The 13,574-nt window shown below is 46.6% G+C and overlaps 1 protein-coding gene and 1 pseudogene across 3 annotated transcripts in view; one reads left to right on the top strand and one right to left on the bottom strand.

The window, feature by feature from the left end:
• Positions 1–1,617: 1,617 nt before the first annotated feature.
• LOC109257217 (ATP synthase subunit epsilon, mitochondrial-like) lies at positions 1,618–1,773 on the bottom strand (annotated as a pseudogene).
• A 2,374-nt stretch (positions 1,774–4,147) lies between these two features.
• The window catches only part of SLAMF1 (signaling lymphocytic activation molecule family member 1), a 35,729-nt gene continuing 26,302 nt past the window's right edge, over positions 4,148–13,574 (top strand). Inside the window, exons 1-2 of one of the 3 annotated variants that reach the window (XM_019433335.2) lie at positions 4,148–4,697; positions 12,450–12,788. In XM_019433335.2, the coding sequence (XP_019288880.2) occupies positions 4,622–4,697; positions 12,450–12,788 (415 nt within the window). In that variant the 5' untranslated portion in view covers positions 4,148–4,621. The remainder of the gene's footprint in view (positions 4,698–12,449; positions 12,789–13,574) is intronic. The other 2 variants (XM_019433333.2, XM_019433334.2) reach the window with 2 other exon arrangements.

Below are 13,574 nucleotides of genomic sequence, written 5' to 3'. Positions count from 1 at the left end.
TCTCTCTAAAAAAAAAAAAAAAGGGTATGGAATAGAATGAGTTAGGACGACAGAATAGAACCAGTGAATCAGTATGCTTTCTGGTTTGGAAGGTTATCAATAACTTGTTTAGATTGTCTATTTCATGTGTGAGTTCTGGCAGATTATGTCTTTCAAGGAATTTCATTGAGGTTATCACATTTGTAGGCATAGAGTTGTTCATAGTATTCCTTTACTGTCCTTTTATTTTTCTTTCCTTTTTTATTAATTTTTTTTAACGTTTATTTATTTTTGAGACAGAGAGAGATAGAGCATGAACGGGGTGGGTCAGAGAGAGAGGGAGACACAGAATCTGAAACAGGCTCCAGGCTCTGAGCTGTCAGCACAGAGCCCGATGCGGGGCTCGAACTCACTGGCCGCAAGATCGTGACCTGAGCTGAAGTCGGACGCTTAGCCAACTGAGCCACCCAGGTGCCCCTTTACTGTCCTTTTAGTGTCCATGAGTTTGGTAGTGATGTTCCCTCTTACATTTCTGATATTAGTAATTTGTGTCCTGTATCTTTTTTAATTTAAATTTGTTTAGCCTGGCTAGAGGTTTACCAATTTCGTTGATCTTTGCCAAGAACCAGCCTTTGCTTTCATTGATTTTCTCTATTAATTTCCTGTTTTCAATTTCTTTGCTTTCCACTCTGGTTTTTATTATTTCTTTTCTTTTGCTTACTTTGGAATTAATTTGGTCTTCGTTTTCTAGTTCCCTAAAGTGAAAGCTTATATTCTTGATTTTAGGTCTCTCATCGTTTCTATTATATGCATTCAATGTTATCAATTTCCCTTTAAGCACTACTTTTTGCTGAATCCCACCAATTTTGATAAACTGTGTTTTCATTTTAATTTTGCTCAAAATATTGAAAAATTTCTCTAGAGATTCTTTGACCTGTGTATTATTTAGAAATGTATCGTTTAATCTCTACGTATTTGGGGATTTTCCAGATGCTTTTTGTTGTTGATTTCCAGTTTATTTCCAGTGTGGCCTGAGAACAGACAATGTATGATTTCTATTATTCTAAATTTGTTACAGGGTGTCTTATGACCCAGAAGGTGGTCTATTTTGGTGAACGTGCCATGTGAGCTTGAGAAGAATGCGTATTCTGCTGTTATTGGGTTAGCATGTTTTCTCTTTCTCTATTTACTTTTATTTAAAAATTTATTTATTTTTGAGAGAGACAGAGGCAGCGTGAGCAGGAGAGAGGCAGAGAGAGAGGGAGACAGAGAATCCCAAGCAGGCTCCACCCTGCCAGCACAGAGCCCAAAGCAGGGTCTGAACTCAGGAACCGTGAGATCATGACCTGAGCAGAAACCAAGAGTCGGAGGCTTCCCTGACTGAGCCACCCAGGGGCCCCTCTCTATTTACTTTTAATCTATATGTGTCTTTATACTTAAAATGGGTTTCTCATAGACTACACAGAGTTGGGTTTTGTCTTTATCTTTGTCTTTTTGAATCATACTTCAATGTATTGTCATTGTCGATCTGTGAACAAGTATGTCTTTTTCCCATGAAGGGAGATCCTTTTCAATCTGCTGTAACACGTGCCCACACATCTTCAACTTGAAAATGTAGCTTTTCAAGCTTTAGTAAGACTATTCCTTTTTCACTTTCACAATTTTTAGGCTGCTGCCGGAAGTCTTCTTGGCATCTGTTTTGAATTCTGTTGTCAGTGCGTCTCTCACTGCTTTTGCAAAGATCTGGAAGTATCCGATGTAGCTGAGCCCAGCCTGTCACCAGTACACCACCATGATGTCTCAAAGAGTGAGCACCTTTGACCAAATCGCAAGGACGTGTTATCGCTGGCCTGGCGGAAGCCCAGCTACAGGAAGTCAGGCCCCAGAAGCAGAAGGGGCAGGGCCCTACACCAGCCAATCCTGCCACCTCTTGCCCTGCTCCACCTCCCGAATGGCCCCTGCTGCCCACCAGGAGCCAATCAGGTCTCGTTTTTTTGAGCCACTCTGACAATCTCTGTCTTTTCATTGGCTCGTTTAGACCATTGGCACTCAAAGTGATTCTTGATACGGTTAGGATAATATTTAATCGTATTTGTTACTGTTTTCTGTTTGGTTCCCTTGTTCTTTGTTACTATTATTGCCTTCCACTCTTCCTCTGTCTTTTGTAGTTTCATTAAGCACTTCATTTTCTCTCCTTTCTTAGTAGGTACGTTATACCTTTTATTTTTTATTGATTTTTTTACTGGTTGCCCTGGATTCTGCCATATACACTTACAACTCATCCAAGCGCACTGCCAAATAACACTACACTGCTTTCTGGGTAGTGTGAGTACCTTATATAACAAAATAATCCTAATTCCTCTCTCCTGGCCCTTGTTTCCTTGTCATTCATTTCACTTATATATAAGCATTCATAAGCATATATACACATAAGGGATATACATAAGCACCCATAATTGAATACATTCCTGCTATTATTATTATTTTATTTTATTTTATTATTATTATTATTATTATTTTGAACAGAGTGTTATCTGTTAAGTCAGTTATGAGTAGGAAAAATAAGTTTTTATTTGACCTTCACTTACTCCTTCTCTGATGTTCTTCCTCTCCTTATGTAGATCTGTTTTGTTTTGTTTTTTTAATTAAAACGTTTATTTATTTTTGAGAGACAGAGAGAGGCAGAGCACAAGTGGGGGAGGGGCAGAGAGAGAATGAGACACAGAATCCGAAGCAGAGCCCGACGGCGGGGCTCGCACTCGGACGGAGAGATCACGACCTGAGCCGAAGTTGGACGCTTAACCAACTGAGCCACCCAGGCGCCCCTCTGGGTTTCTGACCTATAGCATTTCTTTCTCCCTGAAGAACTTCCGTGAACATTTCTTGCAAGGCAAAACCACTGGCAACAAATTCCCTCAACTTTTGTTTGTCCAAGGAAGTCTTGGTTTCTCCTTCGCGTTTGAAGGGCTAATTTCTCAGGATTCAGAAGTCCAGACTGGCATTCTTTTTCCTCTCAACTCTTTAAATACTTCGCTCTGTTGTCTTCTTGCTGACAGTCAGGGTTGTTTTTTTTGTTTGTTTGTTTGTTTTTTAAGCTGAAGACAGGTGCAACGTTAAAGACATACATTGCAAACCCGTTTGCTCATCAGTGACCCTTGTGACTTTGCTGAATGAGACGACGGTTATTGAATACGACATCAAAGCTGCCGTCACGACATGCTGTTAAGTTCAAACTGAATCATTGCTTTTTTCTCTATCACTTTCTTACATCTAGAAAATCAACAGAACATTAAGCCAAAGCTCTGATTCTGTCGTTTGCCAGTTTCCATGGTACATACACTCCCACGCTGGCTGATTTCAAACTACCAACATGGTGAGTGATCAAATGCAGGGCTGCAAGAGCACCACAGCAGCCCATGTGATCTGGGATTTTAGTTCCACCGTAAAGATACAGTAGATGGAAGCGTCCTCAAGGGCACAGATACTAGTCGAATGTTGTGAACTAATTAGGAAGTAACGCGTTTCGGGTTTTTATTCCCTTAGTTTTAACACAACGCGTTTAATCGTAATTTCACATCATCCACCTTGTTAATAACGGCAGTGCTGATCAACCACCCGGCTCGCAAGGTGCCTGAAAATTTAACCACCGGCTCTCAGGAGTTGGTCCGCGCTGACTCCAGCATGCCGCCGGGTAGTATTGTGGGGAGGACGGTGTCCGGTGAAGGAGGGGGGGGAAAAGCAGTGAGAATAAAGGGCAAGTTCACCTAGATCGCCAGCCCTTGTTGCCCTGATTCCCTTAGGGAAGCCCATTGGAGAGTGCCTGTGACCTGTTAAAATGGATTTCAAAACGCAAGGGGCTGGCCTTGCAAAGTCTCTTCCCACACACCAGTAAAATCATCTTCCCATTGTTTCATTCCCTATGGCTTAACTCTTGGAAAAGCGTATGTGTTTCTTCTGCCAATTCTAGCCCCTTCTCTTCCACAGAAAGTTAGACACAAGCCCTGAGATGAAGGCTCCCCTCCCCCCACACACAACCCAGGGCTCACTGGGTTCTACCACAACGCACGCAGCTGGGAAATTGGGTTTCTGCCAGTTAATACGCCCTTGCCCCCCCCCCCCTTGTCTCTGTGGCTTTGTCAGCAGGACCCCACGGCATGTGGAGGTGTTCTCTGAAGTTATGGAACAAATCAGATGTGAGACGCCAGAACCTTTTAAAGCTCAGTCATCCAAGTTCAGCCTTGAACTGAGTGACTAGATTTCGGGATGGTCTGCCAGAGCCCCGCCTCTTCTTTGTGCTCTAAGAGGACTTAGCGGGGCAGAGCTCGCAGAGGGAGCTAAAGAGGGGAGGGGGGCCGTTTCTGCTCAAGGCTGGGCTTGCTGAGCCGCTTTCCCGGCTTCAGCAGTCTGTGCACTTGACTCGGACTTCTTGGGAACAGCCAAGTGATTTAAAAGCCCGAAAGGAGATGAGCAATCCTCGAGACTCAGGCAGAAAAAGTCCCAGCGACACAGGAAGCCATCTGGTTCCTGATGCATAACTAGTCGGGAGTGTCAGCTCTGCCTGACACTGACCTCGCTCTGCCGTGGCACCTTCAAGCAGCTGCTGGGCTCCTCACCGGGCTCCCTTCTCTTTCTTCACTGGCTGATGGATCTCAAGGGGCTCCTCTCCTTGAACTTCCTGCTGTTTCTCTCCCTGGCTTTTGAGCTGAGCTGCGGAACAGGTAAGTGCTCATCTGTTTGAGGGTCTGAGTCCCACCATTACCTGCCAGGACTCAGCCAGCCCAAGGAGAGAGAGAGAGAGAGAGGAGTCAGCAGGGGCTGGGGGCTGTGGCTTGGCTGCCTCCTCCTCGGGGACTGGTTCTGAGTTTCTCCTGATTCTTTCAAAGAGGAAGGAATATCATGGGTTCCTGGAGCCTGGATTTTAAGGCTCAGTCTTACCAACGCTGGGAGACCAGGAGCCCTAAGCCAAAGGCACTGGCCACGTTCCAGACCAGCCTCTCAGGGCGAGAAGCTGTGTGGTCAAGGTTCTGGTTGAGCGGTTGGTTTTGCATCTGGCAAAGACCCAGGCTGTGGGGCTGAGATGGACGGGCTGAGCTCTGAGAGGAGACTCTTACATCCCTCCCCTCGGAGGGGATCCTCACACACGCGAGCAGACAAGCCAGAAACATGGTCCAACAACAAAGAGGGGCCGCCGCCGTGCAAAAAGAAGTTAGAAGTGAAAACCCCAGGCATCAGCTGAGAACAGGCAGTGGCCACAGTGCGGTCGTACCGGTGGCTACTTTCCTGGAAGGGAACCTTCCACGGCAGCAAGCGGGGGAGAGGCCAGGATTTTTGGTGTCCAGGGCTGGTTACAGGAAGTGGGAAATGCGAATTGGGAACTCTCAAGGGTCAGGGCATCTCCAGCCATAGTGCCAGACGCATCAGAGAGCCTTTGCGCCTGGGCTCTGCTCCTGCCTTTCTGGCTCGTGTTCCTCCGAAGGCGCGCTGGTGTTCTGTTAGTAGTCTCAGGGCTATGAGAAAAGGGATTTGAGACTAAAAAGGCCCCGCGAGAAGGGACTTTGGGCTCCCTGAGGAGTGCTTAAGCGTCTTGAGTTCGATTAGACTTGGGGAGGCAGCTTGGCGTGGAAGCAGCTTTAGGGAAGGTGGGGGGAAATCCTGAGGCTCCGGTGTTTTGCCCTTGGGGTTTTCAAGACCGCAAATCCATTAAGGACTTTTCCAGGAAAAGCCCAGAGATACGCTAGGGATGTCGGAGAGGCTGCACATGGGGTGTCTCTTTTGTTAGACTGCCAGATAAAGGGGCCCTTCCTTGACCCCCGGTTCCCTCAGAATCAGGCAGACCCTTGGCTCCTGCTTTCTGAGGGCTCAGGGCTCAGGGCTCAGAAAGCCAAACTGATCCACTTCAAGCCCTTCCAGGTGCGTCCCATTTGTGACTTTCCCACCTGGGGATATTTCTGAGTGACCGTCAGGAGGGATGGGGTTGAACAGTGGCATGGTAGTTTTAAATCTCTGGGCTTGCTTGTCTGCTGGCCAGCCTGGCCCACGGTGTCCCCATGGCGTCCACCAGGTGCTTCATTGGAGGCTTGGGGCTCCCTGGTTACTGAGCAGCAGCCCAGCCCCGTGGGGCGTGTCTACCCAATAGGCGGCAGCTGTCTTCTCTGAAACACACACACACAATTTTTAGTGTTTTTATTTTTAAATACACCCGCTTTTGTGAAACCCCGGTTAAATACAGACGGAAATGCTTTGCAAGTGGGACAGGTCAACCATGACAGTTATTCAACCAAGAAGCGTGATTCTTGTAAAATCGGGACCCAGTCTCCCTCCCGTCTCTACTCGGCTTGCCTCCCAATTCCGAGTCAGAATTGTAAAAATCAAAAAGTCCACATGTCCCTTCCCCTAATAAAGTGAATTTTCCATTCCCTCAATGGTATTTTTTTTTTAAGTAGACTTTATTTTTAGAGCAGTTTGGGGTTCACAGCACAAATGAGCAGAAGGTACCAAGATTTCCCCCTACTCCCACACATGCACAGCCTCCCTATTACCAGCATCCCCCACCAGAGGGATGCGTCTGTTGCAACGGATGAATTGCCCCAAGGGGATTTTGTATTCCTCCGTGGGGGTCCACCCCACCTCCTTCTCACACATGAAGGGCAAGAGTGTGGGTTCCAGACTTGGCCCGACTTTGTTCACCTGCCTGTTCCATCCCGAGACGGAGGCCTCAGCACCTTCTATTTCTCAAAAGCTTTACTGAAGCCATCACCTTCACGTCTCTGGCACCAGACTGGAAAGCAGAACGCCAGGGCTATTCGGTTTTACCCATAGACTGACTTTGGACAATCCCGTTCAGCAACCGTCTATTAAGACACACGATGGGGCAGGCGTTGGTGAAGTGTGCAGGAAACATCAACCGCAGCCTCTGCCCAGCACCTGACATGGTGTCTGGTAAAGGAGAGCCCTTCCACAAATGTTTGTTGAATGGATAATAATAGTAAGCACAGCCTGCTTGCTTTATACCAGGCACCGTGGGTTCCAAGTGCTTTATGTGTATCATTCATTGAATTTTCACACCAACCCTATGAGATATGTGTTATTGTCGTTACCGTTACAGTTTTACCCAAAAAGGAATGAGAGGCACAGAGTAGTTTAACAGTTTCTCTGCAGTCACACAGCCTGACTTCAGAAGCCTCGATAAATGACGCTAGATAAACTTATGCTCGGTGGGGGAGGGGATGCCAAAATCCATATCCAGGTCCCACGGTGAATATTAGAATATGTTACCTATAATTGGAGCATGTAAGTTGCTTTTAATTGAATGGAAGTACGGGAATATTCAAAAGATGAGAGAAGGTGATAAGATCATAGAAGGAAGTAGAGGGCGTCTGGAAGTATCTGGTCTGGAGTTTGGAAAGTGGATAGGAACTGCTTTCATCAAGTAAGTTTTCGTTTAATGTTTTGTGTGAGCTAGTTTGTTTATTGGAATAAATATGGGTATCATGCATACGTCTATAAAACTTCCTCAGTACAAAAGGGTATACAGTGGAGACAAATCCCCCTTCTGCCTCGTGTGTCTTCCCAAATACATACATCTGGTAGGTTGGGTTTTTATAGGACTTGAAGAGAATATTCCAGATGAAGGCACCAATGCAGAGGTGAAGGGTTCTGAGTGTTCAAGGGGAAATGGCAAGTGGTCTGTTGAGCTAAAACCCAGGGTCTACAGCCACGGCTTTTCCCTGTCCTCACCTGGCAAGCGGGGACAAAGGTCCCCACCGTTTGCCCCCATCCTATACTCCTGAGGGGTGGCGTCAAGGTAAAACGTCCTGATTTGGGAGAGAGGAGAACTTAGCCTCTCTGTTCATTCACTTATTCATCTCATTCAGTGTTTTGTTCTCTTGGGCAACTGAGTTTCTGCTATGTTCCAGCTGGGCGTTAGGACTCCAAGTGGACAAAACAGACCCAGTGACTACTCCTGGAAGCTTATTCTTAAGTCATGATGACAGGCACAGATCAGGGTTAAAAGCGTGATGGATGAGACGCAGGTGTGATACAAAGGCACGGGATCGGGCGCCTGGGTGGCTTGGTCAGTGAAGCGTCCGACTTCGGCTCAGGTCATGATCTCACGGTCCCTGAGTTCGAGCCCTGCGTCGGGCTCTGTCCTGACAGCTCGGAGCCTGGAGCCTGCTTCGGATTCTGTGTCTCTCTCTGTCTCTGCCCCTCCCCTGTTCATGCTCTGTCTCTCTCTGTCTCAAAAATAAATAAACGTTAAAAAAAATTAAAAAAAAAAAAAAAAAAAAAAACAAAGGCACGGGAGGCACTGGCAGGGAGGCCTAGACTAAGCCAGGGGTCAGAGGCAGAGACCTGAAACACAGAAGGAGGCAGCCAGGGAAATACAGGGGGGCAACAGGCATTCAGGCTGGGGTAAATGCAAATACTCTGAGACAGAAAGACCCAGCAACATCAAGGAACAAGGGAAAAGAGGATGGTTCATGGGACTGCAGCTTACAAAGCAGGCTTGGACAAGTTATCTTTTCTCCCTGGGCCTAGATCTGCCATAAGAAGTGAGAGCTGTTAAGGGCCGCCCCCTCCTCCACTCGAAAGAAACGCTATAGGGAGATGTGAAAGCGTCATGGCGGCAGAAAAATGGAGGGCGGGGGGTGGCTGTCATTAAGTAGAATCCCATCTCGTGAAGGGTTGGCTAAATGCTGCTGATTTCAGGAAAATATCCATGGGTCCACGTGAATCACTCTACTTTCTAAGTAGAATTACCCTTGAAGAAAGTGAGTTGGTGTTTCCTCCAGACGATTTAGTAAACAGGGGCTGACTGAATCAGAGACCCACTGGAAAACACTCATCAGACGGTAGGAAGTTTCAGGAGCAGGGACTCCACTTGAAGGGTTTTGTGAACCACTTTAAAGTCCCCCTATTTTTTTCCACTTGTGTTTAGGTGGTGCTGGTTTCTAGTCCCCCCTCCTGCCCCAGCCACTGACACGGAGTCAGTTGGTAGGTCTTCATTCTTCGTGTGGGTTGCAGGGTGTGAGGGTCTCTTCCTGACCAAGTTTCAATGCCACTCCCCGTGAGTGAGCGTGCACACGTCACTCAGCCTGCCCTTCTCGAATCTGCTCCTTCTCTTCTTGTCCTCTTTCCCTTCCTACTTGCTTTCTTCGATTCCTTTGGTGAGGGGCTCCCCCCATCTCGTCCTGTAAACTCCTTTTCCTTCATTGTTATGAGTCTCCCCCAATGTCGCCCTTGTTTCAGCCCATGTGGACTGCCTCGTGCTTCCCCCCACCTCGGAATCTCTAGCCCAACGCCCCCCGGGCCCTTTACGGGCCAGTGCTGGGATTTCAGGGCATTTTTGGTGCGGAGAGGATTTGGTCTGTCCAATTCTCCAACAGCCAATCTTAGTCACAAGTCAATTGTGTCCTTTCTAAGTGCCTGCGTTACTTAACCAGGTGGTTTTGTGTTACTTTTCTGGCTTCCTTATCAACTAGAACAATCTATGCTCTCTGAGTCATGGGCTCCTTCTTTTATGAGAATTAACTTATGGTTAAGTTCAGTTATATATTGGGCACAGCTCAATAAAAGAGATTTTGGTCAGGTAATGTCATTTTTTGCAGTCGTAGATCAAACAGATATTTGCGAAAAGCTTACCACGTACCAACTACTGCTGTCGGTGTTAGAGACAAAACAATTGAACAGAATGAAATTCTTCCTCTTGGAGACTTGCATCCTAGCCAGGGACACAGAAATAAAATAAGCAAATATGCAATGTATCGCCAGACAGTGGTAAGTGTGCAATCGGTAGGAGTGCTATTTTACATATAAAATGGTCAGAGCCGGTTTCTCAGAGGAAATAATTTTTTTGAGCAGAAACCTAAAATGAAGTGGAGGACTGAGCTGCCTAGATATGGAAGGGAAGAGATTTCCAGAGAACAGCAAAAGCCAAAGCTTGGAGCTGGGAATGATCTTGGTGAGGTGTGTGAGCCGGTGTGACGGGAGTGCAGTGAGCGGAGAGAGAGGGCAGGAGAGGGGTCAGGGGCGGGGTTGCTCACCATCTTTGAAGCCATAATAAAGCCTTTGGATATTTTTTGCATGGGTGCTAGAAAGCCCTGGAAGTTTAAAAGCAAGAGAGAGACAAAAGCTGACATAGGTTTAAAAGATGACTCCGCCCGCTGTATGGATGCCGGGGGATGAGTTGGAAGCCAATGGCCATGCCAGGCTATGACGATGGTGGCAGAAATGAGGGAGGTTCTAAGTGCTAGGATTGCAGATCTTTTCCGACGGTAGAGCCAACAGGATTTGCTGATAGACTGAATGCAGAGTATGAGAGAAGGAAAGGAGTCAAGGATGATTCCAAAGGCTTCGGTCTGAGAATTCAGGAGAGTTGTAATGCCGTTGGTAGAAGGGGCTATAGAACCAAGAGTTCATCTGCTGAGTTTGCAGTGCCCTTCAGACCTCCGAGTGCTGATCCGTGTAGGCAGTTTGGGAGGGAGATCTATCTCTGCAAGCATTCCAGAAGTATGCAGCCCATGCAGCTGGATGAACGTGGCTGGGAGAGAGGAGGTCTGAGTACTGAGTCCTGGCATGCTCCAATATTTAGAGGTTAAGAGCAGCAGGTTCCAGTCAAGGAAACTGACAAGGGGCAGCCAATGAAAGAGGAAGAAAACCAGGGGAGCGTGATGCTCCAGGGGACTGAATGAAGACTGTTTCAAAGAGGGAGTGGGGAACCATGTCAAGTGCTCCTGAGAAAGCAAGATGAGAATGGAGAATGGACTTGGCGCCACGGTGCATACAATGACCTCGACGAGTGACCTTGCAGTGAGTAGTAAGGAACAGCAGCTGCCAGGAGCGGGCACAGGAAAATGGGTCAGGAAATGGAAACAGAAAATATCAACACACATTAAAGGGCTTGGCAATAAAGGAAAAGAGAGATATGAGGCAGCGGCTAGGGATGAACCTGGGGTCAGGGGAGGGGTTTGTAAATGAGGGAAGTTACAAGTGGGTTTATTGTGTATTGATGGAAATAACCCACAACATTCTATGCCAATAACGAAGCTGATGATGCAAGGGATGAGGGCAATTGCGAGAGCAAATTCTTGAAATGGGCGAGTGCTCCGTGAAGGAAGAGGCTAGACCTAAGGGGAGCACAGACTACCCATCTAAGTAGGTAGGTTTCCTGGTGGTGGCTACAAATGGAAATTCTCCTCTTGTTTCTACTACTTTCTCAGTGAAATGAGAATCAGAGTCAACAGCTGAGGTCATCAGTTTGAGAAGAGGAGAGGAGGTGTTAAATAGTCAGCAGTAGGATCCCTTACAGTGATTTGAAAGGTTTGGTTTTGGGTTTCTTTTTCTTTTTCTCTCTCTCTTTCTCTCTCTCTCTTTTTCTTTTTTCTTTCTTTCTTTCTTTCTTTCTTTCTTTCTTTCTTTCTTTTTCTTTCTTTTTTTGGTTGTTGTTGTTGGCTCAGCTCTTTTGAAAAAGAGAAGTAAAATAATTTCTCACCCTTGATATTGGGAACTATTTAACAGTTTTTTTGGAGAGCAAGAATTCCACAGTTTGAACCCTGGGCTTACTACCTGCCTGGCTCCACACCCCTCAGACTTTTCTCTTTCTTTGTCATCTGAAAAATGACGTTCTGTAGCCTTGGTGTCCTGGGCTCACAAGCTCCGAATCAGCTTCGGTTGCTCTCCACCCTTCATATTATGTACCCAGTGGTGGTGAGAAGTCTGGTCAAGGAATTAGCAGACCCGGATTACGTGACTTTAGGGATGTCATTTAACTTTTCCACATCTTCGCTTCTCTGTGCCTTCACTATAAATCTGAGTTGAGAGAATTCTCTCCTAGACCAAAGAAATCCAGTGTCCCAGTTAGTCTGTACACCTCCATTATAAAAAAAAAAAAGAAGATGTGGTTTATATATACAATGGAATACTACTTGGCAGTGAGAAAGAATGAAATCTGGCCATTCGTAGCAATGTGGATGGAACTGGAGGGTATTATGCTGAGTGAAATAAGTCAGGCAGAGAAAGACAGATACGATATGTTTTCACTCATATGTGGATCCTGAGAAACTTAACAGAAGACCATGGGGGAGAGGAAGGGGGGAAAAAAGTTACAGAGAGGGAAGGAGGCAAACCATAAGCGATCCTTGAATACTGAGAACAAACTGAGAGGGGAAGGTGGGCGATGGGCATTGAGGAGGGCACCTGTTGGGATGAGCACTGGGGGTTGTATGGAAACCGATGTGACAATAAATATTTAATGTAAAAAAAAATTTAAGATTTCCATTGGGATTTTTGAAACATTGAGAATACAGCGGGACTATCGTGACTGTCCTTATTGGCTGCTAAGCACCTGGCAGTGCCAGGGAGAGGCCGGGAGGAAGAAGGAGCACCTATATTCTGTCATTCCTGATCCACAGAGAGGATGTGATTCTCAAAAACTTACACAATAAGGGACTTTCTTCTTCCTCCTCCCACAGGTGAGAGCTTGATGAATTGTCAAGAGGTCACCAAGCAGTTGGGAGGAAATTTGCTGCTGCCCCTGGCATCTGAAGGCATAAGTAAGAGCATGAACAAGAGCATCCACATCCTGGTCACAAAGTCAGAATCACCGCAAAAAAATGTCAAGAGGAAAATCATGTCTCTGAGTCTGCCAGAAAGGGCCTCTCTACGCTTTCTGGAAAATGGCTATAAATTCCATCCGGAAAACCTGAAGCTGGAGATCCTGCAAAGCAAGAAGGAAAATGAGGGCTGGTACTTCACAACCCTGGAGGAGAACTTTTCAGTTCGCCATTTTTGTCTGCAGCTGAAGCTCTTTGGTAATGACAGGGTTTCCCCAGTCCCCACCAGGCGGGGGTGGGGGGTGGGTGGGCAGCGATAGTCCCTTGCCTAAGAATTTAGCGAGGGTTCCAAGATTGGGAGTGACTTTTAAAGATCAGCAAGTCCAGGGTGTTTAAACTGTGGTTTAGGAAGAGGTTTTAGAGATTCGCAAATCTTTTTTGTCCAAATGGCCCATTGGTGGTAGCTGAGAGCACTAATTACTACCCCCATTTGCCAAAGACGAGGAGCCTAGCTGCGCACAGACTACAGGGCCTAGGAGCCTGAGAGTCTCAATTTGCAAATAAGACTTGGCTTGAAAAAGGGTTTTGTTTTTCCCCCGATTTTTAAAATGTTTGAATGCCGCGGATCAAGTCCGACCTCTTTTCCATAGATGAAGACATTGAAATCCACAGGACCGTCATGTGCTTACACACGTCCTCGTGGCTGGTCCCCTGCACTAGGGGCCTGGGCAAAGGAGAGCTGAGTCTCAGCCCATGGACCACTCCCACGCCCCATGCCCAGGAACAGGACCACATCCACCTGCTAGAAGGGCTCTTCTTTTTTTTTTTTTTTTTGTCATCGCAACAGAGACTCTGGTTATAAAGTCGCTTAGTTGCAGAACTTAAACTAGAACCTAGGTCCATCTGAGTCCAAGGCCAGTGCTTTTTTTGAGCCTCTTTAACTGCCAGCCCCTCTCGAATGCACCCAGAGTTTGTGTCTTTCAAGCCCAGAGGCTCCTTTATAGAGAGACTTATCTCTGAGATGGGATAGACAGCCTCACCTAC

The sequence above is a fragment of the Panthera pardus genome, unplaced genomic scaffold, assembly GCF_024362965.1.
Source record: "Panthera pardus isolate Hobbes unplaced genomic scaffold, ASM2436296v1 HiC_scaffold_21, whole genome shotgun sequence".
NCBI classification, from domain to species: Eukaryota; Metazoa; Chordata; class Mammalia; order Carnivora; family Felidae; genus Panthera; species Panthera pardus.
Note: the sequence above shows the minus strand (reverse complement) of the source record. Positions and strands in the feature narration are given on the sequence as shown.